Source organism: Nelumbo lutea, chromosome 1 (assembly GCF_056320005.1).
Source record: "Nelumbo lutea isolate HS-2025 chromosome 1, American lotus-T2T, whole genome shotgun sequence".
In the NCBI taxonomy this organism is placed as follows: Eukaryota; Viridiplantae; Streptophyta; class Magnoliopsida; order Proteales; family Nelumbonaceae; genus Nelumbo; species Nelumbo lutea.
This window is the reverse complement of record NC_142684.1, coordinates 118,956,590-118,984,382: the sequence shown is the minus strand read 5'-3', so window position 1 is coordinate 118,984,382 and position 27,793 is coordinate 118,956,590. Positions and strand designations below refer to the sequence as shown.

The 27,793-nt window shown below is 40.7% G+C and overlaps 1 protein-coding gene and 2 long non-coding RNA genes across 3 annotated transcripts; 1 reads left to right on the top strand and 2 right to left on the bottom strand.

Annotated features, from left to right (window-relative positions):
- Positions 1-493: 493 nt before the first annotated feature.
- Positions 494-1,919, bottom strand: LOC148877086 (uncharacterized). Its single transcript, XR_016096744.1, has 2 exons — positions 1,203-1,919; positions 494-915 (listed from the first exon to the last, which is right to left on the bottom strand). It is a non-coding gene; the product is annotated as an uncharacterized LOC148877086 (long non-coding RNA).
- On the top strand, positions 646-1,197 carry LOC148877087 (uncharacterized). Its single transcript, XR_016096733.1, has 2 exons — positions 646-785; positions 934-1,197. It is a non-coding gene; the product is annotated as an uncharacterized LOC148877087 (long non-coding RNA).
- Positions 1,920-9,396: 7,477 nt separating the features above from the next.
- On the bottom strand, positions 9,397-12,855 carry LOC148877085 (NmrA-like negative transcriptional regulator family protein). Its single transcript, XM_088981483.1, has 5 exons — positions 12,393-12,855; positions 12,097-12,231; positions 10,854-11,091; positions 10,130-10,333; positions 9,397-9,824 (listed from the first exon to the last, which is right to left on the bottom strand). The coding sequence occupies exons 1-5, from the start codon at positions 12,573-12,575 to the stop codon at positions 9,658-9,660; spliced, it is 927 nt and encodes a 308-aa protein (XP_088837609.1). The 5' UTR covers positions 12,576-12,855; the 3' UTR covers positions 9,397-9,657.
- Positions 12,856-27,793: the final 14,938 nt, after the last annotated feature.

Below are 27,793 nucleotides of genomic sequence, written 5' to 3'. Positions count from 1 at the left end.
TGAACCCTTTAATTCACAATTAGATGGTTGGCACATGATACCGAACATCACCCATAGACCATCTCCTTCTTAGACCAAGTTGAATTGGGCCTGGTTGAATCCTTGGCACTGTAGGAAGTAAAGTTAATACTTGGAAGATAAAACGAGATAGAGCTGGTGAGTGACTCTGGTTTAATTGGATATCATAGTTTGAGCCAGGCGGTTTAGCTCTAAAGAAATAAGTTCATATTTTGGATAATTTTTAATGAGCCACATGATTGACATGGCTTTGGTTTTGTCAGTAACGATGATTAAAGTACTCATAATTTGATAGGTCGAGATGTGAGGATTAGGGAGTTGCTATCAATATAAAATTTGTGGACTATAGAAAAGGATACAGAATGTGAATTTCACATTCACGATACAACCTTCCAACTACTTGGTATCAAACCTAATGCTTATCGTAATAAATCTGACTTTGTTCAATAAAAAATCATATTAAGAAGCAGAGTGGTTTAACTGCTCAATAAAAAAATTATATTAAGAGCCAGAGTTGTTTAACGTTTAAATCATTGTTGTCCACTAATGGCCAGTTCATCTACTAAGAGTCGTCCTCTCCTCTTTCTCCACTATCATAATTCATAAGCAAACCTTGAGCCAGCTTTTCATCTGTCGCATGGTTCTGTCGTCGGAAATGAATGGGAGAGTCTTCGTTCTGATATTTTTCTTCTGGGCAGTTTTCACCATAGTTACCCCAACTCTTATTATCTTGTCTGCATCTGCAAAATCCAATTCGGACTCCAATGGTGAGTAAGATAGCCAGCCAGAGATTCTTCTTCTTCTTCTTGTTCTTCATTTGAGTACTCTTTTTTCTTACACTCTATGTAGATCATCCAGTAGCAGAGGGCTCTGTTTGATAACCTGAAACTAATAATTCTATGGTATATATGGCAGGCGAAGAAAGCGATGAAATGAGCTTGAGAAGAATGATGGGCTTTTTAGAGGGAGAAGATATGGTAAGAGTATTGTCAGCTCCAGCACCAGCGCCCACACCAGCCCCGGAAACCGCTTTAGGACATGGAGTAGTTATTTTGACAAAGTTTCGGCATCGAAAAACGATGTGAAGGAGTATAGGCAATGCAGTCAATGAAGGGCTGTGTGTGTGTAAGTGTATGTGTTCTCTTGTATATAAATGAAATTTGAAAAATCTGTTCAAAACTTACAATCTTTGATGGGAATTGGATTAGTGAGATCTGTTTATGACTCTTGCATGAGCATCAACATAGCTTCCCATAAACTGAAAGTGATGAGTTGATCAGTCGTCAGGGCCTGGTTCCCATAAATTAAAGATGTTGTGCAACGGAGACCGACGTCTTGCTTTTCTGCATCATCATCAGAGGATCTCATTCATGTAATGGTTTCCATGGGGCAGTTTGGATTCATGTATCTGTCTCAAGCCCCAAGCCCGAATAATGGAAGAGGGTTGCGTCGGGTTGGGATGCATATGACATTAAAATTTTTGTGTCATGGCATTCATGAAATGGTAGAACTGCAGGATTCATGTGGCGGACCCCAACAAGCTAGGTTTAGGTTTAGATGATAATAATGATGTAACGAACAATTAGGATGCAAGTCAAAAGATGGGTCCATGTGTTTCACAATGTACAGCTGCATGCAGTGCAGTGTGCCCTAGCCTCTTCAATTCCAACTTCCAAGTGACAATCTTCACAGCTCAGCTCAATGGCCCTTTGCCACATGGCTAAATAATAGTTTTCCATGTACATCCCTCCCATAGCCCTGCTTATTGCGTTAAGGTCGGTTAGGTGAAGCAAGACCATGAAGAGTTGGGGTAGTCTGGTCTGGTTACAATCATTAATTTGGTAATTAATTATGTTCTAGTTCCATATATTTCTTTCTTGCGCTATTCCATTTACATGGCCGAGTCAGTTTAAATCAAGATCAACATTAATGAAGTCGATTTCTTTCTTTTTAAAAGTCAAAAAAGCCAAAATCCATTTTTCATCAATCAATAGTCTCAAGGGCATGACAACCTGGAGGATTTGTACACCAAATGAGAAGGGTTGTTGGCTTATCAAGATCAAGAGAGTGACGTGCTCTAGAATATGAGAGACTTTACTAATTAGCATTCCGGCGTACCGAGGCGACATAGAACAGGTTGACTTGACTCCTGCACAAGGCTACCACTGAGTGGATGCGTCAATAATAAGAAAGTGGACAACGTCCTTAACTTCTGCTTCTTCTTCTTCAGAGGTGCAAACCGAAATGGGCTTTCTCAGGTTATATAAGTGATGGCCTCCATTGTGACGGTCTTATACAGGTTTAGCTTTGTATAAGATTGGCGGGCTTACGTTCGCCTCTAAAATTTTTGAGAGAATTGATGTCATCTTTAGGCAGACCTTTAAAAACTTAACGTACTCTTTGAGGAGGGGTGGTTGACCTCCTTGGATGCCTAACATTGGCATTCCTATACCAACTTCCCTTGCGGGACGACCCTGGTTAATGGCTAGCATGGCTATCAGGGTTCCTCATGGGTGCACACATGCTCATGGGGATAGTCATGGACCGACACTGTGCCTCCGCTCATTGAAGGGAGGCTTGGCATGCAGGTTTGGCTTAAGCATGTCCCTACACCTCGCTAACCCCTTGCCTAAACTGAATGAACTACCCTGTTGCCCATAGCGCACGGGTGTATTCCTGCCCAACGGTTGCCTATCATCATTGACACATCAGGTGCCTACATCATTGGCATACAAGAGTCCCTCTCATTGGCACCCAGTCGCCATTCATCATGGCCGTCGCCCTTTAGCACGTAAGAGGCGCCTCCCATGGACCGGCCAGAGCCAGTAGAGAGCCCCGACCATGCGAACTAAGGTCATGATCCAATGCTACTGAACTTAGTGGAGCCATCACATCGGGCAACTCCTAGCCCCAAACATACATAAGGCTTGTCCTGGCCTCCCTTGGCCTGGACACTGCACGGGTTTCTTCCACTATAGATCTACCCCCGTGACAGTTGGTATCAGAGTGAGCTACCCAACTGCTACAGCAGTTGGTATCAGAGAAAATGCATACAAAGCCAGTTGAAGTGGTGATCACGACAAGAAACACTTTGTGGGGTGCGGTCCCTAGGCACTTCCATTCGGGTTTAAGCAAGCAACTCTCATCAGGCCTGGCAAGAGGCCATTCATCGTGTCCCCATTCCAATGACTCCAAAGCAGCACTCATGGGGGGGGGGGGGGGGGCAGACGCATGGGCCATTTCATGGAAGGCATATTGTGGTGGTTTGAGTGGGGGAGTGCCATGCTTCCTCACAGACATTAGTTGCTGCTCATTTTGGTGAGTTGTGGGCGGTGCACCTACATCTTGGTTTCATGACGATGAGCCATAGTTTTGTAACTTTGTCTGAGGCACTACTAAGGCAGGGACAACAGTCCGAAATTTGTTGGTGTCGACAGTTGGTCAAGGAATATCACTGAAGTGGAAGTCTAGCACAAAATGGGTCCTCGGTTGAAACCACAATATTGGAATGATAGGGATGTGGGTACACTGGTTGTTGGAGCATGGCGGCCCTACACTAGCAATGCATTGGAAGACATGCTCAGCATTCAACAAGGTGGAACATGTGCAGCAACAATACACATCACAAAGGCGAGTGCATGTTCGAAAACATCATGGGTAAAAGTTGCCACCACTTACACACATTGTGGTCAGATCTCCTTGAGGCAGCAACACATTGGGGCCCCCTCGGAGTGAAGAGGTAGCCCGAGTCGGCGAGGTGAAGTGTAGTTTCGAGGGCCAAGAGAGCATAATCCATGGCCAGGTTTGAGTAACCTGAACACGACAAGGTGAAGTTTGCAGGCCAGCATGGTGAAAGGGTACCCAGGACACATCACCAACAGTAGGAGTAGATCTATCACATTGTGTTCAGTAGCACCACCGAAAAGCTACCACGAAGACGGTCGGGCCTTGAGGTAAAGATGATATATGGGGAGGACCTCTGCGAAGCACACACATTCAATTTCTTCGAGGGCCCTTCTTTCACGCAATTCAACGGCATAGCCATTGCGTAGTTTGAGTAACGTCAACACTGGCGGTGAAGTCTAGGCAGACCGACATGATGAAATGGTTTCGTCCCCATCAATGGACACCAACATAGGCGAGACTCGGGTTGACTAGGCGAGGCCAAAATTGGCACACAAGTGGATGGCACGGGACACAAACGCCCATTCACAAGAGGAGCCATTGTCGAGGACGACAATGGATTGAGTGGGGGAGCTTGTCACGGTTTGACACAGGCTTAGCCTTTCCTATGCTTGGCGGGCTTACGTTAAGGGACACCATCATCATTTTTGCCTGTAAGATTTTTGGGAGAATTGATGTCATCTTCAGGCTGACCTCTAAAAAGCTTAACGTACTTTTTGAGCAGGGGTGGTCGACCTCCTTGGGTGCCTAACCTTGGCATTCCTAGACTAACATCCCTTGCGGGGTTGGCATGCGGATAGTGCATGCTCATGGGGACAGTGCATGGACTGGCACTATGCATCCGCTCACTGAAGGGAGGCTTGGCATGTGGGTTTGGCTTAAGCATGTCCCTACACCTCACCGGCCCCTTGCCTAAATTGAATGAGATACCCTGTTGCCCATAGTGCATGGGTGTGTTCCGGCCCAGCGGTTTCCTATCATCATCGGCACATCAGGTGCCTACATCATTGGCATATAGGAGTCCCTCTCATCGGTGCCCAGTTGCCTCTCATCATGGCCGTCGCCCTTTAGCACGTAAGAGGCGCCTCCCATGGACTAGCTAGAGCCAACAGAGAGCCCCGACTATGCGAATTGAGGTCATAATCCAGTGCTACTGAACTTGGTGGAGCCATCACATTGGACAACTCCTAGCCCCAAGCATACTTATGGCTTGTCTTGGCCTCCCTTGTCCTGGATGCCGCACGAGTTTCTTCCATTGTAAATCTACCCTCGTGACACCATGGTATTTAATAACCACTCCAAAGACAGCCCCATCGGGTCATAGATGCATCAACGCTTAACTTCCACCAACCAGTTGGTAGGGGTGTCAATTGGACTGGATTTAGTCAAATCTGATATAGTCCAATGTGATTTCATTACAAATGGGCCAAGTCTAATTCAATCCAATTAATATTTTGAACCATTTTGGATCAGTCTAATTCAATGCTTGGACCATTCAATCTGTTTAAATTCGTTTTAATTTAGTTTGGTTCCAACCCAAACCCGATCCATCGACAAGTATATTCTTATCTTATATCAATGGATCAGATATTGGTTTAATCTAACCCAGTCCAATATAAATTCGTTATGGATGGACCAGGTCTAATCCAATCCAATAAATACTTTGGACTGGTCTAATTCAATATGTCTTGCTTGTCTGTCCAATCCGTCTAAATTGATTTTGGTTTGGACCCGTCCAAACCCAAAAGTAGTCGGCCCAAACCCAAAAGTAGTCCATTGACACTCTTGCCAATAGGGGGCAGCTTCCAATGAATCAGGTTCACATTGGGAGTGGGAGGCCTGAAAGAATTGGCATTCACTCTTTAGGCTTAGTTTGGAAAGAGTACAAATACAAATATGTAGAGTGCAAAATTTTTTATTTTGTATTATTTTGAATATGTTTGTAATGTACATTTTTGTATTTGTACTCCTTCCAAACTGAGCCTTAGTTTGGAAGGAATATAATAAATACAAATATGTACAATTAAAACCCATACAAAATAATACAACATATAAAGTTTGGCACTCTACATATATATATATATATATATATATATATATATATATATATATATATATATATATATATATATAAATGTAATGAAATCAGGCCAAAGTCTCCCCCAATACATCTGTCATTTCAAAGATTTAAACAAAATGTACACATGCCAAAATCTGAATAGTGGTAGTTTAAGAATAGAGCCCACAAGAAATGTATCAAATTCTTATTAGTGATAGTTCAAGAAAACAACCCACTAACATGCAGAGTGGAGCCCACCACCATGCATAGTTGTGAGAAGTGGGAAGCTCCCACTTTCAATCATTTCCTAAAAAAAAGGAAGTTGTGTTATTAATTACCGTTAACTACTAAACTAATTAATTAATTCCAACTACTAATTACTAATAATAATTACTGTTAACTACTTTTAATGAATTAATTACAACTATTAATTACTGCTAACTACTTCTAATTAATTAATTCCAGCTATTAATTACTAATAATAATTACTCACCGATAATAATTAATTATTGAAAACAATTTCTTATAATAATTACTGCTATTACTTAATTGTTGATAATAATTAATTAGTGATAATATTGCTCATTATTAATTCAGAAAAATAAATTCTTATAATAATTACTGCTAATACTTAATTGCTGATAATTTATTAATTACATATTGCTCATTATTAATTTGAAATGATAATTAATAAATATTTTCATAATGGTAATTAATAATTCAGAAATAATCATTTTATACTTATATTAACTCATATTAATTATTTTAAAAATAAATATTCAATGGTAATTATTTATATTATAATCATTATTAGAAATTATAATTCATACATTTATATGAAATAATTAAATATATTATTATAAGTAGTTATAATTAATAATAAATATTTTCATAATGGTAATTAATAATTTGGATATAATCATTTTATATTTATATTAACTCATATTAATTATTTTGAAAATAATTATTTAATGATAATTATTACTTCAGAATGTTAATTAATTAATGATAATTAATAAGTATTTTAATAATGTTAACTAATAATTGGGATATAATCATTTTATATTAATATTAATTCATATTAATTTATTTATAAATATATAGTTAGTGTTACTTATTTACATTATTATTATTACCAGTAATTATAATTAATATTATTATTATTCTCCAATAAATATTTCATTTTGTGAATGTTAAATTATAAAACTTTCAATTATTCAATATTTTTAAATTTAAAGAATTATAAAAGAAAATATTATTTTATGAATTAACTAAAAATTATAATTATAACAAATTAATTACTTGATAAAATAAAAATAAAATATTAGTAGTAGTAGTAGTAGTACGACTACTACTACTACTACTACTAATAATAATAATATACTTTATTATTATTATTGATTTCACTTATTAATATTATTAATCTATTAATAATACTGATTATTATTAAAAAATGTTAATAGAAAAATTTAATTACATAAAATTATTTGTTGAAATTACCCATTTTAATTCAGATAATTATTAATTATTAATTTCTTAAAATTATTATTTACAGAATAATTTTAGTTACTCTTTCATTAACGACCTTATTTTCGAGTAATTGTTTTTTATGTTCAATAATTTTCTTTTTCAAAAATCCAATTATGACCAGACCCATTGAAGAATAAATTAGAACAAATAAAACTTGTGATGAAAACAATGTCCTTTTGGTTCCATGGGCATTTATTGATGGGGTGTTTCTTAAACAAACGTTTAATTGAAAAACGTTATTTTAAATGTTTATTAGTTTTGATGTTTGGTTGGGCATTTCAAGTTACACCCCATATAGCTATATTTCACCTCGACTTACAATGTTCCAAGTAAGCATTCATTTCAATAATCATTGTGGCGTTGGGAGAAACTACAATTTGAAATTTCCCCTACATGCACATAAATCCAAGTGTTTCTGTTGTTTTAATGTTGCCTTTTTTATTTATACTGCAGAGGCAAAGTCTCTTGTAAACATTTGATTTGTGCATTTTTTTTCCTGTCTCTCCACTATTATCCAATGCTTTGTTCATCTCTTTATTTTATTTTATTTTTGGTAAATTTGTTCATACCTTGTTGGTTTCCAATTTGTTTTCCACAAGCTGCTACCTTAGGAAGTTTTACTGCAATGTGGCAAGGCATTTTCCGCAAACTCTATAGGGCTCACTAATCCGTCTCTAATTGGTTGCATTTAATTTTTTATTTTATGCTCATATTCTAATTAACTATTGTTAAACAAATCATAGGACAATTTCAATTCCACAACTTGACCAATAGTAGACCCATTCTCTACATCAAACACTTGGTGTGCATTGATCATGCCTATATCTTTTTCCTTAGGATGTGTTTGGAAACGATGCAAATAAGTGTAAATGTAAATATGTAGAATATAAAACGGTCTATATAAATTGCAAAATTAGGTTAGTTTTACACTAATAAATTTATTTTATTACCAAATAGACTTTTAGTTCTAATAGATGCAAACACGAATTCTAATAAAACATATGTCCTTTTTTTTAATCAAAAAACCACTTGAATGCAAATTTACTTCTTTTTTATTGATGTAGTTTTACATCTTATTATAAATATAAATATACATTGATTTTTCATTTATCAATGCATAAAGTTGGCAAAAGTGAAATAGAATAAAAATTTACACTCAATTTGTATCAGTTCCAAATACAGCCTTATTAATTACGACCACTACATCAGTATATTCATCATATACTGGCATACAATATGCAATGTCCTTATCATCAACATCATTAGTGCATTTTCCACTTTGCCTTTCAATTGAGATCTTATTCTTCCTTCTGGTGTTGGTTCTATGCATGCAAGAACCTATTTCCACCACGATTAGCTTAGAGGAATAGTTATAGTACTCTTCTTAAGATTTCATTCTAAGACTTTACTCTTTCTAGTTTCTTCTTGCATTGGTTCAACTTCAAAACCGTTCTAGCACGATCAAACAAGCAATTGGAGTGTACAGATTTCCCATTCAGAGTTGAGATAGGACTGCTTGTTGTTTCTCGGAGGTTAGTGGATAGGGATAGCAACGATGGGGATTGTTGGGCTCTCTCGGGTTTGACCGAGCAATGATTTTAACGTAATTAAACCGAACTATCTTAATTTAAAAAATATAAAGAATTTCTTATTTTCTTTTTCGAAACAAATATTATATGGCTCAACGTTCCCAAAGCCGGCAAAGCGTGCCCTCACACCAGAGCCCAGAGCCCAGATTTCCTATTCACTCTTAATTTACAATAGAGATGTGTGACTCCAATTTACGGGTGGAGAATTGATAGAAAAAGTGAATAAAAAAATCCGAAGTACTTACGCCATCTCATCTACCAAGTACCGGGTAAGGATGATCATGGGCCGGGCTTAGCATCTACGATTCGGGCCATAGCCTGGGCCCGACTAGACTTGCTTTAATTAAGCAAGACTACTTTTTTTGTGGAGGACCTGAGCTTCAATTCGAGGAGCACTCGTGGCATTATCGATGTTGCTTAGATACTTTGCCATTTGTTAAGCGGGGAAAATCATGAAAGGATATATAATCTTGCTACCTTTCTTGTCATAATGGCTATCTCCTGTTTACTTAGATATAAAGCAATTTTGTTGTCTGGATGTTGATTTTCCAAGTGAAGGGCGATGCCCGTTCCAGTCGACAACACCCGACAAATTTTCATTGGTTTCTGATCAGAAAAGTTTACACACAGCAATTCTCTCAGACACAAGCAAAGCAACCCACCTCTTTTCTTCATCACACAACTTCTAAAAGACAAGACTGCAATCGTATGTGGTACCATTTTATTTACTTTAATCTACTGCAACTGAACCAAACATTTTGGATAAGAGTTAGGATCTTAGACAAACTGATTGAGGTACTCGTCCACGCTGGTGTATTTCACATCAGGATAGAGCTCAGAAGCCTCCACACCAAACGAAGGCTCGATCTCGAAGTTGGTGTGATCTCCCTTTACAAAGACTGAGTGGGCAATGGACAGTACAACGTTGATTGGAATTGGGGACTCTGCATCAACAGGGAAACAGGGACACGTGAAAATCAACAGAGAGCAGGGTGAACGAGCTAGCATTATTTAGTTGTAAAAACAGAGAAAACTTGGATTATTCCAATTCCAAATCCAGTTTTTACATCTATGCCCGTTGTCGAGCCCATTTTCCTACCAACAAAAATCAATTTAACCCATTTTGATTTAATTACTGAAATTGACTGATTCGGCAACCTTGGCTTCCTAGCTAACTACTTACAGACTAGACTACAGTAAAAAGCTTCTCAACTGCTAACACGATCAAATTAAGTTGGGTCTTACTGACCTTGGATGTCCTTGAGAAGTTTCTCCTCTGGGACGTAAATCCTTTCAAGGGTCTTGCCGATCTTCTTTTCCCACAGGGATACAATGTCATTGAATGAGTAAATGTTGCCCGCGGGTCTCAGGTACAGGATCTTGTTCAAGGTTCGAGGGTCATCTACAGCTCTGATCGTATAGGTGCCAATGTCTTCTTCCTTGTTGAAAACAGCTGCCATATGAAAATATGAACAAGTTAAAAATAGAGATGCATATAAAAATTCTACTACGAATTAGATGTCTCACGAATTCAAATGCAACGCTTAAATTTGTTTGGATCTCCAATCCTAGTACACAAAGAAATACTCAATATACTCTCAAGTGGCTGTTCAACCTAAAATCTTGAGCTCACCTAAACCTTAGGTGAGAGACCTTTGAATAAGTTTTCATTTTCTAACATATTCCTTCATCAAACCTAAACAAGCATAGGCCCATCCATACCTTGTTTTAAAATTTAATTAATTATAATAGGGCCTACGAGATAGACCATTTGACAGACTGATACCATTTCAAAAAATTGTTCTAACCTAAAATCTAAAGCTGTTAGGTGAATTCCCTAAATAAGTTTTTATTTTCTAATAGATACCCCTAATTCCACATTTCCACCGGGTCATGGGAACAAAATAATGCCATGTAAATTGGGCTTGCACTGTTTTAGATAGAAAAAGAGTCAAAGATGTCCATCCACTTACCTTTTGGGTTTCCATCTCCTAATATGATGACTTTGTCCCTTGGAGGAGCAGTGGCTCCTGGCTGTGACAAGGTCGGGAGGAAAAAGCCAGCAAAGAAATTGGAGGAAACATAAGTGTAGGGGATCCCTGCAGCCTCAGTAGCACGGCGTATCTGAGCCTTGGTTGCAAATGCAGTCTTGGCTGGCTCAACAGCGTGAACACGATCCACGTCATTGCCAAATTCCGACGGGAAGAATCTCTGAGTAATGCACCACAATAATTACAAAAACATCATTACATTATCCAGTTGATCATTTGTACAATTGGGATGAAAAACATTAGAGTTGTTCACACCAGAAAAATTAAAAAGAAAACAACCTTTTTTTCTCTTCTACCTGAAGGTTCAGTCGTTCAAAAATACAACCCATCAAGTAATGCTCAGGAATTCACGTACGGCAGGCGTATTTACCATTTGCCCAGAAAGGCGATTACTCGGTCTATGGTTCAACTTCAACCCTTACTCTAACCCAACCCAATGTTTGACCGTTGTTCTGTTTACACGCAACTCAGATTATAAATCGGGTTGGATTAGTTGGAATGTGTGCAAAATTGCAAATGATAGGCACGATATTATTATATACTTTCGTCGTCATCCTCTCTCCTAAATAACTTTTTCCTTTCTTTTTTTTCCTCCGAAAAAGTGGTTTGAGGCACCAAAAAGAGAAATGGGAACAAGAGGAAAAAAGGAGAGCGTTTAAACTTTAAAGACAGGGCACGGGTCATTTTCACATTCGGGTAACTAAATATCAAGTAGTGCTAAATGTAAATGTAAGAAAGAAAACGATATCATTCATTAATGCACGCATTTGTAAGATTTATTAGAAAATATTGAATATGATTTCACGCGCATTTTTAATCCAAAACTCCAAAGAGCTGAACCACAACCCTTTTTCCCCCACAGATCGAAGGATTTCTCGGATAGCAATCAGCGTTGATCGTAAGAAGAAGAAGATGACAGGGCTCTGTACGACCTTCTTTTCACAGATCCAGAACACACGGAAAAACATTTTTACTTTATTTCCTTACTTTGTTTTACTGCAAGAACACCTCTCTCCTTCCATAAATAAAGGTGGTATTGAAGCATTTTCACAGAAATAGAAGTTTAAAAACCCACAGAGATGCAGAGAGAATGAAAATAGAATCTGGAAAAATAAATAAATAAACAAAAAAAAAGAGAATAAGAATAAATGAAACAATTGATTACCTTAACATTTCCAGCTTCCTTGATGGCAGCAACGATCTTCACCTGATCTGGTAACTGTACGTGACCTACAGTTGAGATTACTACATCGACCTGCTTGATCGCCTTCACTAAACTTTCATGATCGTAAAGGTCACCCTGATACATAACAAGGAAAACAGAGATCTCCGTCAATCGACTCTCTGACACGTAGATACCACAATTCAATCGTATAAACATTCAAGCCCCTCCAGAAAAGCGAAAAAAATATTATATAGAAGCTATTTTTTAGGGTTGGGGGAGGGGGGAGTGTTGCTTACATGGATGAGAGTGACGCCGGAGTTCTGGAAACCCTCGATGAGTTTCCCCTTGACAGGATCAGAAACTGTGCTTTGTCGGACCAAAACGAAAGTTGGATGTCCAGACTTGGCACTTGCTTCGACAATGTGTTTTCCGATATAACCGGTTCCTCCAATGATCAAAATCTTGCTTTTCTCCGCCATTTCGAACTCACCGGAAAACAACTTTCGAAGTTGTTCTGGTAACAGAAAAACGGGGCCGTCGGATCAGAAGCTCAGTCAGAGAGAGAGACCTGAGACGGTGAGACCTGACTTCTGAATTTTGGTTGCGGGCGCGAGTCCACTATTTATAACAACGTCTCGCTTTGGAGCTCCTCGCTTTGGCCTCACGTCAAGACGACCCCCTCTCTGTCTTTTCACTTGCCATTTACCGGTCAACCAAAATGAGTTCACGACGCCCTATTGGGATAACCAAGCCAACCGTGAAAGCCAAATTAAGATATTTTAATGGATCGTGGGTAGGAATGGCAACGGGGCGGGTTCGGGGCTGGGAATACATTCCCCATCCCCTAGCCCGACCCCGACCCCCTAATCACCCCCATCCCCGTCCCCGATCTCCAATGGGAAAGGAATTCCTCCTCTATCCCCAATTTCGACGGGGATGAATTTCCTATCGGAGACCCGAATCCCTGAAATTAAGAGAGAGAGGGAGGACCATTGGGACTTGGGAGAGTTTATGTCGATGATGATCGATGAGAGAGAATCCGAAGGGTGATAACGACGGCGACGACGGTCGGCGGTCTGTGAATCGACGACGAAGATGAAGTCTCTTCCTCAGTTCCCTGGCCTCTCTTTTGTTCGATGTCTGGCGGGCAAGTGGGCAGTGGCAACAATCAGCGACGGTGGTTGGCGGTCAGCTACTCGACGACGAAGCTAGGGTTTACTGGTTTTGTGGTTTAGTCGCCTCTCTTGAGTCTTCTCTATCGAAGACAAAAGAATGAAGACCGGTAACTGGTTTAGTCGAGGGTTAAGGGTTTTTCAACTTTTCAACTTTTCTTGATTTCTTTGAATTATGTTTTAGACTTTTAGTTTTTACTATTTTATAAATAAATTAATAATTATTATACTTGTATAATATATAATATAATATAATATATTATATAATATTAATTGGGGATGGGTCAGGGTGGGGATTGCATTCCCCATCCCCGTCCCCATTCCTGATCGAGGATTCATGGGTAACCCCATCCCTGACCCTGATCCCGACCCCGACTCGCCAAGGTACCTTCCATCCCCAACCCCATTAGGTCGGTTGGGGACGGGAAAAATTGCCACCCCTAATCGTGGGCCATTTAATCGTATATTATTTTCAACCTAAATAATGAGGAAGATAGAGGCCAGCCACTTTTTTTTTCCAAAAAAGACCTTTTTTTAAGTCTTTTTTTTTTTTTCCAAAACACCTTTCCGCTTTATTTTAATAGAATAGGCCAAAATTCTTTCAAAATATCATATCCTTTCAACATCATAGAGGCCCCCCGTAAATAGAACGCGTTATCTGAACCCGTGGGTCTACAGGATGCGTTAACCCGCCAATTAGATCATAAACTTTTATTTTGTCTCTACTCTCTACCCTACTTATTATTTATGATATTTTAATAGCAAAAAACTATTTATTTATTCACGAAATGTATGTGGTCGTGATTTTAGGTAGATCATGTACCTGTCCAGGTTCAAAGTCGAAATGATTGATGTGCCAAGCCGATGCATAGTTTTTTCTGAGTCATTTACATTAAACACCCCTTATGATTTCACATGTTTTATTCAACATCATAATTTGCAACTTTGCATATTGCTCAGACACCCCTATAGTTTCATACCGGTTTTACTATAGTTGTCTTGATCCTAACATCTGTTTAGCCAAATTAATCAAAATAAAATAACATTTTGATCTCGTCCAATGTTTTGCTTCAAAAAGGTTGATTTGAGTAAGGGTGCAATTGGTGCATAGCCAAGTTGAACCCCCTAGATATAGTCTGTATGGCCGTATGGGTGCAATTATTCAAGTTGGGTTCAACTTCAACATGTCTTGACTTGGTTCGATTAAAATATTTTTATATTTGAATTTGAATTAGAGTTCAATTAATCACATTCTAGTTTCTTCTTTGAATTCAGTCCGACTAAATATTCAATAAGTTTGAGTTTGGCTTGAAAGTACAAAAAACTAATCAAGCATGCAGGTTTAGGTTTGAGCCTAAATTTGACATATCAACCTTGCTTTTTCATATTTCAAATAAACAATAATTATCAATTAAACTTGCATAAATTGAATTAGAACTAAACACCAAATTCTCCAATAATTTTTATTAAAAATAAATAAAAAATAACGATAACTTTAAACATAAAACATGTATAATATCAATCTTTGTCTTCAAGTGCACATTAAGTCAATCAATCCAGAATTGCAAGCACTCGAGTCGAATATTTTATTAGTTGAATTCAAGTAAAAACACTATTTAGACTGCATTTGACATTCCTTACCCTTTTAATAGTTAAGATGCTTCTATAAAGACTGAGTTTTTAAATGCAAAAAGATATAAGTCCTTAAAATAAGGAATACCAAATGCAGCCTTAAACATATTCTCAGATTTAAATCGACATCCAACTCAAAATGAGCCTAATCAAATTTGAACTCAACATTCAATTAATGTTCAATTTGATTACACCCTTAAATATTTGAGTTATTCGGGGTATTTTTGGAATAAAAAATACACCCAAGAGATTTGACTATTCCCAAAAGAAAAATACAAACAAATCCTTAGGCTGCATATGTTTCATGTGTAAATGCTCTTTTACATCGATGGAGTTAAGACACGACGGTTCGGCAAGAGTGCAAAATATAGACCGGCCATTGTGTCGATTTACACTCGTCCTGTTTGGTTACATCAACGTAAATGGAGTTTACGTTTTCTGGTTTGTTGCAGTGAGAGATAGTGCAGAGGAGGAGAAGACAATCTATAGAGGAGTAGGGAGCAGGGGAAGAAGAAGAAGAAAAAGGAGGAGGAGAAGAGAGAACGAACAACTGATCCTCTCCGGCTGGTTGCAACGAAGATCTGCCTTGGGTTTCACGGACTCCAAGCAACAGAGATCCGATGCCCGCCATACCTTCAAGCACTTGCCCAAGGAAACGGAGTAGATTAAACCATTTCTGATGGCGAGGCCAGAGACAACGTCTGTGTGTTCAATCCATACTCGTTTCTTGTGACGTTTGACGTGGACGCAGTTCTTCGGTAGATGTCATCGCCATGAGTTGATGTCGTTTCAAACGACCAAACCGATCCTATCCAACCCGAGTTGGCGGTTTTCCTTCAGCACTGGTTTGTTTCGGGTTACAAAAAAACATAAACCAATGGTTCGGTTCGGTTTCGGTTTTCATGTGTGAAAGCTAAAACCGAATCGACCCAAACTAACTTAGATATATTATATATATATATATATATATAATATTTTAGATATATTATATATATATATCTGATATATTTCAGTTTTAATATCTATTTCAGATATATATATATATATATATATATATATATATATATATATATATATATATATATATTTCAGCTTTATTTCAGAAATATACATATTATATATAAATTTTTTGATATATAAAAAATCAGTTTTAATCCATCAAATCATTTTTAATTTCCAGGCATCCAGCCTTTGCTTTCTTAGTCTTGAATCCTTTACCATTCACACCAAGAGAATCATTCACAAAATCGACCCAAACCGATTCAAACCGACCAAGTCAGTTTTACTTAGTACTGGGTCAGTTTCGGTTTCATTTCTAGGTAAACCGACTAGGTTGGGTCGGTTGAAAAAATGCTAGTAAACCGATCCAACCCGACCCGTGAACAACCCTAATCGTTTGGCTAGGGTTAGCTACCAGACTCGGATCTTAGAGTCCTGGTGAGTGGTGAAGACCTTCATTTCTGAAAAAGCGAGACTTAACTGAACCCGAGGCAGCATAGAGTAGGTCATTGGAGACGGTGAGGCAACCAATATAATAGGTAACAGTTCGTTGCTTGAGAAGCTGAACCACATTCATTGCCGAAGGAAGGTCGTTAGCCTTTTTTACCTGAGACTTGAGACCCTGTTGAAGGGATGAGAGATCCATCATATGGATGGCCAAACCCTACAGGTAGGTTGGGCGAAATTTCAAAAATTTCTCTCTCTCCATTTGGGAATAACATTCATTGTTTTAGAAAATCTACATTTTCAAGGATCAATCTTGAACCAAGAACCAAACCAAATCTGAAACCAAAAGGTAGGAGAGGGATATACCTAATACAGAGTAGCAGTAACTCCCAATGAAGGTGTTCACTATTATGGGCACACCACCCAGCAGCACACTGTGCCGCAGTCATAGGCAACAGCACGCACCGCCCGACGACGCGCATCGCCTGGCAGCACGCAGCACACACCGCCTGGAAGCGCACAGCACGCACCGCCTAAAAGCGCGCACCGCACCACACGGCAGCAGCAGAGGCAGCGACGCACACCGCACAACAGCACGCACCGCGCACACGCCCGGCACCGCACGGCAGTGGCACCATGAGCCGCGCGCACCCACTACGCGGTAGCGGCACCGCACGCACGAACCGCGCGGCAGCGACACCATGAGCCGCACACATGCACCCGACAACAGCAGCAGAGCGGGGCCCACATGATAGCTCATAGGGGTGGGCCCACCCTTATCTGGACATGTCAAGCCAACTCACTGCCAGTTTATCTTATCCCTTATCCCTTATCCCTATCTTATCCCTTATCCCTTATCTTATCTTATCCTTATCTTATTTTATCTTCTTAAGTAAGAGTTATGAGTTTTAGTTTGAGTAGGAAATTAGGAGTTTTAGTTTGAGTTGGATTACCCTAGCCTAGTCGAATCCAACAAGGAATTCTCTTCTGTAATCTCCTATTTAAGGAGCTACGAATTGAAATAAAGCATTCAGTTTTTCGCAGTCAAGAAAGAGAGTAAGGAGAGTTTGGGTGATCTCTTGGACAAATAACCCATTAGGAGAGTTCAGGTGACCTCTTGGACAAATCACCCACGCGATTGCCGCAATAGGGTCTGCACGCAAGGGAAGGCGCTAGGAAAAGCAGGGCTTTCGCACCATGGACCAACTCGTGACGAGATCCTACGCGCGGGACCATAACAATTTGGTATCAGAGCCAAACATCACGGGCGATATGGAGCAGCTATCGGTTAAGGTCAACGAACTGGAACATAGGCTAGCAGAAACCAGCATGGAGGTTCGTGAAGTCAGGGAAGACGTCCGGGAGATGCGACGCCTGCTGGAAGCATTCCTCTCCAACAAAGAAATAAGTTTTGAGGGGATCGCCAACACCAACAAATGCCGTTCGGACTGGGCAGAGGCATCCAACGAACAACAGATCGCTGCCCCTACAGCCGCAATTATTTCCAAGGATCAGCGCACGGAGGATGAAACTGTAAAGTCTCCTCTTTTGGCTGGGGACAATGTCACGAGATTTATTGTAGAACCTGTAGAATGCGCTCCTTTTGACGAAGACAGGTGGGCTTGGCGATGTTGTTGGGGCTTTACCGAAGGCCTTGGCTCGGCGTGGACATAGAGTTATGGTTGCGGCACCACAGTATGGTAACTATGCAGAAATCCAAGAAACATGAGTGTGCAAGAGATGTAAGGTGGAGGGGCAAGACATAGAGGTAACTTTCTCTCAAGCTTATATTGATGGCATGGATTTTGTGTTCACGGACAGCCCTATGTTTTGCAATATGGCGGAAAATATATATGGGGGAGGCCGAGAGGATATTTTAAAATGCATGGTTCTCTTCGGTAAGGCTGCTCTTGAGGTTCTCTACTGTAAGCATAGCCAGTGCATTCTTGTGATCCACAACATAGCACACCGGGGTCGTGGTCTAGTACGTGATTTCTGTTATGTGGATCTTCCACAAAACTACTTCAAACTATATGACCCAGGAGGTGGGGAACACTTCAATGTCCTTGTGGCTGGCCTGAGTGCAGCAGAGCGTGTAGTCACTGTAAGCCATGGTTACGCCTGGGAGCTGGAAACTAAAGAAGGTGACTGGGGTCTGCATCAAATAATCCAGCTTTATGCACTGAGCTACGGGGCAGTCCTAGTTGTTCATGTTGTTGGTGGACTGAGAGATAGTGTGTAGCCGTTTGATCCATTGGCGGAGTTCCAAGCCATGTATCCGGAATTCGAGCTTGAGGACAAGCTCATAGTCCGGGAGGGGTGTGATGTTATGGACACACCACCTGGCAGCACACTGCGCCGCAATCATAGGCAGCAGCATGCACAGCGGGCCGCCTAGCAGCACGCACCGCCCGGCAGCGCGTAGCGCACACTGCCTGGCAGCACGCAGCACGCACCGCCTGACAGCTCACAGCACGCACCACCTGACAGTGCGCACCGCACCACACTGCAGCAGTAGAGGCAGCAGTGCGCCTCGCACGGCAGCACGCACTGCGCACACGCCCAGCACCGCACGGCAGCGGCACCATGAGCCGTGCACACGCACTGCAAGGCAGCAGCACCGCGCGCATGCACCCGGTAGCAGCAGCAGAGCAGGGCCCACACAACCGCTCATAGGGGTGGGTCCACCCTTATCTGGACACGTCAAGCCAACTCACTGCCAGCTTATCTTATCCCTTATCCCTTATCCCTTATCTTATCTTATCCTTATCTTATTTTATCTTCTTAAGTAAGAGTTATGAGTTTTAGTTTGAGTATGAAATTTGGAGTTTTAGTTTGAGTTGGATTACCCTAGCCTAGCCGAATCCAACAAGGATTTCTCTTCTGTAATCTCCTATTTAAGGAGCTATGAATTGAAATAAAACATTCAGTTTTTCGCAGTCAAGAAAGAGAGTAAGGAGATTTCGGGTGATCTCTTGGACAAATCACCCACGCGATTGCCACAATAGGGTCTAACACGCAAGGGAAGGCGCCAGGAAAAGTAGGGCTTTCGCACTGTGGACCGACCCGTGACGGGATCCTACATGCGAGACCATAACATTCACGCCCAAAGAAATCTCCAAAGACTGCTCCCACTGAAGATGACACAGTGTAGGGTGGAGTAGAATCAGAAGTGTTCTTCCCAAGAATCGAATCCTTCAGCAAGAATTCGATGGAGGCTGTGAGCACGACTTCAGATTAGGCTTTCTCCAAAGACTGATATCAAGAACCTTTCTTGATCGCTCCTACGGTGAAGATCGAACTGGCAATGGTGGCAATAAGAGGAGGACGTAGGGAGAAGATGGCGCAGTCACACTGTTGCTATCTTCTCTCTCTGTGATCTAAGATCTGATGATTTGATGATGTGTCTGAAGGTTCGCCCTTCTCCTCCTTTTATAGCCATAAAGAGAGCTCCTAATCTCATTAGGAGAGCTCCTTTTATAGCCATATATATATATATGTGTATGTATGTATATCCGTATATAAATATATTTTGCAAAATAAATTTCAATGATTAAAATCGGCTGCCGGCAGTCTTGGTTTCCATCAGAGAGAGTGCATCTCCGATCATTACCTTTGTCCAACAAAGGGGCTGATCCTGTCACTATGATCACCCATTCAGATGAATTCTCAAACTGTTCCAACATACCTAGGTTTTGATCCCCTCTAAGGATCTCACTGATTGGCATATCAGACAACCCAATCTGACACCTAGTGCGGTATCATAATCGAGTATATGGGTCAGGTGTAACTTTCTAGTTTTGCCCATCAATTTCCAAGGTCCAGGGAAATACTAGAAATCTAGTCCGGTTCATGGTTTCAAGTAAACCTACACTGCATGTACCTCGGATCTCACCCTAGCAGCTGAGATAGGCTACCCCAATCAACTTGGCAGCACATTAGTGTCAGCATTGGCAGGATGAATCTCCTCAGACTTATCCAACGGCTATGAACATTCTAAACTAACACGAGTCTCATATGTGTCCAGTTTAAGGGTATTACACAGAAACACACCACAGTAACATGAAACAAATATGTACTTTATTCATTTACAATAAATGTCATAAGGTACATCATTCTAATTGGAGCTAAGGGCATACACTGTCTAACACCTGCATTTGCACACGTTTTGGTAGCCTTTTTTACTTGCAAAAGAAACAATGGAGATGATTAATAGGAAGAAAGGAACCGTGAAACGTTTTATGCCTTGGTTTTGTGAGAGACAAAGCATGAATGAAGAAGAAAAGCTAAAACTTTCTTGTGGGTGGTTTTATTCTATTAAACGCTCTGCCTCAGGGAGGGAAGAAGAGGAGGAACAGGTGGGAATGAGTGAGGGTCTCCTCTCAAGGGTGAGTGAAGATTGAAGAGTTCAGTGAGGAGGGCGTCAGGGTATAGTGGAGACCGAAGAAAACATCGAGGCAAGTGGCAATGGTGGAAAGAGAAAAAAAGGGGGGGGGGAGAACCAGAGAAGAAGAGAGGAGAGAGAGAGAGAGTGAGCGAGAGAGAGAGAGAGAGGAGAAGAAGAAGAGAGAAGGAGAAGAGAGAGAGAGGAGAAGAGAGAGAGCGCGCGAGATATAGAGCGAGCGACCAATGTAATAAATACATCGATAATATCAATGTATTTATTACATCGATTCTTGATGCAAATTTAAATTAAAATGTAATTTACATCGATTCTCGATATAAAATTACATGTTTACCAAATGCTAGTAAAATCAAATTGGAGTGTAAAATTTACCCAAATTCAATTTTCCACTCCAAACAAATGTAACTTTATAAAAAGTCAATTAAGTAAACCAGTTGCAAAATATAAGAAGGTATTTTAGTAAATACATAAACTAAATACATAAAATTATAAGGGTATCAAAGTAAATAAATGTTTTTTTGCATAACAATAATGCATGTAGTTTGGGCACAATTTTAAAGCAATGTACTGAATTTGACGGCCGAACCAATAAATTGGTCATTCAATTAGCTTTTGTGGATACGATTTTTAAGGCAATTAATAATGCAGTAGCTAGGGTATCCACCAAATCAAACAAGTCTTACAATAGGTAAATTCATGGGCCCCACTATAATAGGTGCAGCCCCTATGTATTTTATTATTAGCGTGGAAGTTCACTGGTTCCACACCAACTGAACAACCATCGTCGTTCAGCCAAACCTTCCTCAAATTATCCACTTCCGTATTCTATATTACACTCAACCTATCCCTCAAACGGTCAAATCATGTTTTTGATGCCATTAACAAATGTTAATGGTTTAGCCTGGCCTTGCTAAAATAAACAGATATGAATGTCCACAAATTACTTCCCTATGTAGAAAGAAAGAAGATGGAGGGAGAAATGTAAAGGAAGAACGGAGAGTAATTGACAGATAAGATGGTTTCATGGTAAATGCTGGGGTGATTTGGCCCAACCTAGTAGGCATAGGATATGTAGATGTGACCGGCCAGTTTGACTGTGACACAATACGTCTTGTCATCTCAGCGCCACCTCTTATCTCGGTGGGCTAAGCCACTTCAGGTGTCTTGGGCACCTCGACAATGACCAAGGTCTGAGTATCTTGAGATTGCCTAACTTATCGAGGTGACACGTATCAGACTTCTAGAAGTATGCCAATTGTCGAGCTCTTCGGGATCAGGCTGCACGAATGTATGACTTATCCTCACTCCGCTCGGATCGGATGGATGTGATAGGCCTTATCAGCTAGCACGTTATCCACCTCCCAGAGCAGAACGGACTCTTAACGGTGTAGGCCGAGGATTTTGGAGGTGTTTTATAAGACCCACGACAATCTATCTATATAAGGGTATCAACCCCTAAGATCCAAGTATGCACGATTTTGTGCTTACTAGTTCTCTTGCATTCACAGTATTAGCTTGCTACACAACTAGCTATTGACTTAAGTATCGGAGTGACCCTGCCGGATTATCCACCCTGGGCTCTTTAAAGCCTTCTCTTCTTGCAGCTCGACTCTCCAACCGACCAATCGACATCCGAGTTGCCTTCAAACTAGGAGCTCCAAATCGTGCACCATCAATACACAAATAGGTAGACAAGTGGGACACAACTTTGGTCTTTTGGTTATGTTTTTATTTTTATTTAAATGTTTTTTGGGAGAATGATTGATCGGCCCAACTCAGAATTCTTTAGCCCCACCGTACAGGGGGAGATTACAGACAATCCCCGAAAGATCTCAAATGTTACCAAACTCTCCATTCCCAATGCATAGTGAGATGTGCATGTGGGGTGCCAATTTGAAATCCCCCTAGATCCAACAGCTTGTCAACATGTCTTTGCTTGTACGAGTCACAAGAAGTCTGTACCTCATGCGGGGAGAGCCTAGGGATGACAATTTCTATCCTATCCGTTGGGTACTTATTCATTCACGCTCCTATGCGGCGTGTCTTTCTCCTTGAAGGATTGATTTTGCGATTTTACAACCCATAGAGCAAGGTTTTTAAAGTCGAATTGGAAAATAAACTGGTCAGTGGTCTGGTTTCCGGGTTGAACGGTCTAACCATTTAAACAGAATGGATGGCCCGTTCTAACAAAAAAATAAAAAATTAAAACATAAAAAATAGCTAAAACCGTTGGACGATTCAAATGGTTTGTCCACTCAGGTCAGTGGCTTGGTGACCAAATCAACGATTTTTGGCAAAATAATGGTGGGATAAAACAAAACTGATCACCTGACCTATCCCCGGTTTTTCTGGTCTGTCCATCTGGTCCATGCCATAGAGTATGTATATGATACAGTATTAGGTTAAACTTGACCATCCCCAACCCGCATATTGCTGATAAACATATAAATTTTATGTGTTAAATATTGAATTTAATAATATTTTGAATTTTATGTGAATTATATATTTTTATATTTCTTAATCAACTAATTGAAATTTTCTAAACCAAACCCGGCCACCTTTGAGTACAGGTGGGATTAGGAAAGGTTTTACATTTTTATGTATGGAGAGTTTGAATTCTTAAAATGCAACCTGCTACGGATTTAAAAATAGATACAGGTCAGGAGATTTAGGGAGGCTGATAGGATTTGAAATTTACCAAACCCTCCCTGAACCCTAGGAGAGCCCCATTGACAGTCCAAGGCTATTGATCCAGGACAACCAAATTTCAATTTCCTCGATTGAACCAGTGGTCTGTCTGGTGAGATTTTTGTGGCAACACTTATATTACAGAAATATTAACAATTTCAATTAACGAAGAGTTGGTCCACATAAGTCAGAACGGACCATTATTGTTTCAGAACCTGTCTCCGCACTATACCACAATTGATGATGCATATTTGGATGAGTTAGACGTACGCTAGGTGCAGCTGGGATGTATTAGTCTGGCTAATTAAACATGTGAATTGGCTTCACCTACTTTTCCATTGAAAACGAAAGCACAAAGAAGGGTAAGTTGTTTCAGTTTCAGGCATATACAGTAGTACAGTGTGCTTGCTAGGCTGTTAGCCAAATCCTACGTACGTCTGCCACTCTTCGCAACTGATTCCATGTGGATCCTTTTCATTGACAAACTCATGGAGCCAAAAACCATATGTTGCTTAGTTTCTTCAAATTGAAGAAATTGATGAGGTAACTTCGAAATCATTCAGACCACCAAAGGCCGATTTATTTTTTATAACAAGCCCAAAGGCTAATTTTTATCAATCAAAATCTCGGTCACAGAGAAGGAATTAATAATTCAGGTGGTTGGTTGCAATAAATGAGTTGTTAGATTCCGAATCAGCTAAGCAATAATGGGCCAGTGAATGAGTAGGAAGCAAAATGATGTGGTCTCCACCTTATATTAACATCACTTTTTGGAATGCAAAATTTGCATTGCCAAATGTGAAAATGACACTGAGAATATAAATTTTGTATTAGGTAGGATGCAAATTAAAACTGAACCAGATACAAAATTTGCATCTGAGTTTTACTAGTTGAGTTGGTAAAATTATTCTTTTTGGGAGGGCTGAAGTTTTGGTTGAACTCCTTTGAGAAGCTATATATTAAAGCAAGTCTCAATGAAAGCTGTTTCTTTTAGGCTGAAGGACTTCTAGGCTTTTTAGATTTTTCACTAAACAATACTTAGTAGGCTGTCCCCGAAGATCACACATGATGCCCAAATTCGATGTCGTTCGGCCAAAAGAATGATTTTCAATTGAAATTTATAGCTTCTAAAATTTACGGAAAAGTACAGATACATGCGATGCAGAATTCTGAATTCCAGCCCCCCTACTATTAACCGTTTCCCCCCAATAAATCACATCCTGCCCGTGAATTTAACATCAATTCATGGTCAGGATGCATTCCCCCTATACTATGAATGAAGCTATAAAATTCTGATCTGGGCTGATTGGCCATTCTCCATAAAATTTATAATTTATGGATGGACTGAACAATAAAATCCCAAAATATAATACCTTTGTTCTTGTTAAATATTCCACGTGGACCATAAGATAAGATAGAAGATTAGAAGATATGGATTCTTACTGGCTAGAAAACGCGTGTGAAGTTAGTGGTCCAACTACCCCCATCTCTCCTCCCAAGATGTCATACCAGATAAATGCGAGATCAGATCTGCTCCTCACAATTGGCGCCTCACTAGCGCCCCAATACTCGGTGGATGTGCGTGTGAGACGCCCATTTGTGAGGAGCAGATCCCGTCACGACAAATGCAGGCTTGATGATCATTGGAAGATATGGATTCTTAGTGGCTAGAAAACGTGTGTGAAGTTGGTGGTCCAACTACCACCATCTCTCCTCCCAAGACGTCATACAGACAAATGCAGCCCTGACGATTATTAATTACAATGCTTGTAGATGAGAGATAAAAGGATTTCGTGGTTTTATTTATCCGTAAATGTAATTAGGTAAATTTTTGGTGGAAAATACTTATTTGGGTATCTGTATTTATCCATGTTTTTTTTATTTCTTAGGTAAATAATATAATGACTATTTTAGTCATAAAAATTTATTATTAAAAGGGGTATTTTTGTTCCATTCAAGTATTATCAAATTTCCTCTTAGGTGAGAAAATTATTTACCACGTGTGTAAGTGATATCCAAAAAAAAATAAACTTTCTCTGGTCCCTACATCAATCTGAAAAATGAACATGAGATTCTTGATCAATGGGAACCAAAATCCCATTGACCAACTTTCCCCCCTTTCAAAATCCAAAAAAAGAACGCTCCCTAAGCATTTCCTTCTTTTTATTTTTTCTCATCAGAATTGCACTTTTGAAAAGTCTTCACAACTTCATATGGAAACACAAAACTTCGCGTAAAAACGTATTTGCAGTTCAGTACTTTTGCAAGCATTTGGAATGAAAGCTTTCTAGATTGAAAATGATACAGTAAATTTGTTTGTTTGTTTTTATTGTTTGACATTTTTGCATTTAAAATGACAGTAAAATTTGCTTTTAATGCTGTATTTAGTTTGATAGATTTTTTTTAATCAAACTTTTGTACTCAAAATTAATCAAAGTAGATTTCAGTCTTGGAGTTAGGGTTTAACCCATCACACCTAATGGTGTGCAATCCGATCACTCCTAGCTGGCATTTGCATGGCTCCTGAAAGGTACCTGAGATGGAGAAGATGAAGAATCCCCGGGGGCTTGCCCGACGGGAACACTCCAATGCTTAAGTTAGAATTCTGTGAAAGATGCAAAGAGAATGTGAAGGCGAAGAGTGCAGATAACGCGAGTATGTGAAAGTTACCTCTATTCCTTGAGATTGGGCTCCTTATAACAGAATTCTACTGCATTAGGCCCACTAGCCTTTGACAGGGCAGGTATAACCGCCACTGTCATCCTGCCACAGCCGTTACTGGCAGGGTTGAGGTGGCACGCGCGGGGCCGTCATTGCAGGGTACGTGCCTGTCAAGTGTAAGGCACACTCTAAAGGTGGCAGGCACGGCATTGTTTGACGAGGGACATGGCTGCCCCCAAATTTTTTGGATACGGTGGTCGGGCAGGAGATCTCCTTGTGATATTCCAAATTGCTTTTTTGCGAGTTACCCTGTGCCGAGCTATCCCGCAAGTGGCGAGCTGCCTGTGGCAAGCTACACCAAGGTGTCTGGCCTGAGGTGTCTTTACCTCGGGGTATCTAGAGGCGGATTGGGGTGTTCCTGTTTGGGAGTGGCCTAAAATCCACTAGGAGGAGCTCAGGCATTGGGAAAAGTCAGGGGGCCCCGAACTTGGAGGTAGCTCTGAACGCCTTAGCCTCGGAGAGGAGGTGCAGGTCAGGCGGCACTCGACGGGTAGCCTATCCCGCTGAGTTTCCAGGCCGAACTCGGTGGGCCCTTCCCTCTGAGTTGCAGTTGCGCTTGCTGTGCTGTCATGCTGAGTCATCGCTTAAGCAAGGTCACGCCCGCGTGTACCCGTGCTACGAGGTCGGGCCAAATCACCCTCCATCAATTGCCCCCACTCCCTGTGCTGGCGATGTTGACCCAACGCTGGGAGTTCATGTCGTGCCGGGTGGATTTGGCTTCGGTACTCATTTTGCTTTGTCACGTGGCTCGCCTAGTTGGACTGGTCTAGTTCCCGGCTTAGTCAAAAGGAACCCGGGTCGCGTTCGGTTCACGCGCGGACATCACGCAATTCGGACTTCGCGGATGCCAAAAAATGCGCTAAACTAATTTCACCTCGAGGAACCCGTAGTCGATTTTTTTGAGAGCCGTTGGATCGTCTCCATCTTGACCGTTAATGCCCGGGTGCAACGACTATAAATAGTGGGGGACCCTCGGTCATTTCTTCGCCACCAAGTCTTCAACGTTAGTGTTGAGCTTGCGTTTGAGGTTCCCAGCTCGGGTCTTCTAGCTCGGTTATTCCCCTTAGTTTAGTTCGTATTTCTTGCGGTGAGTCTCTGAGCTTCCTTTCCTTTTCCGAATATTCTTTCCTTTCCGCGTTGTGATGTCGTCTAGTGTAGATAGCCTCATCGACGAGCCCGAGGTGGGTACCTCGGCTCAGGGTGGCTCTTCTACTGCCCAACCATCCAATGTACAAGTGGCTTCGGGTCATCTGGCATCCACCTCCCGCCGAGGTCGGGTGCCGGGTCAGTTCGGCCCTTCCACCATTACTCTGGAGAGACTCAAGGACCTCATACAGAGGTTCAACCTTCCTGGGGAGTACTCTTACAGTCTCCCCACCGGCAGCTTTCCATGAGAGCACGGTCCCGATGAGATCATGGTCTTCAGGGAGCAACTGGTCGCCGGGCTCCAACTTCCTCTTCACCCTTTGATTGTTGAGGTGCTGGTGCACTTTAACATTACCTTGGACCAGCTTCACCCAAACTCCATACAGAATGTGGTTGGGACCATTTCCCTTTGCTTCGACTGCTCCCTCCCCCTTGACCTAGATATCCTTAGTACCATCTTGGCAATAAAGAAGAGTGCTTCGGGCAC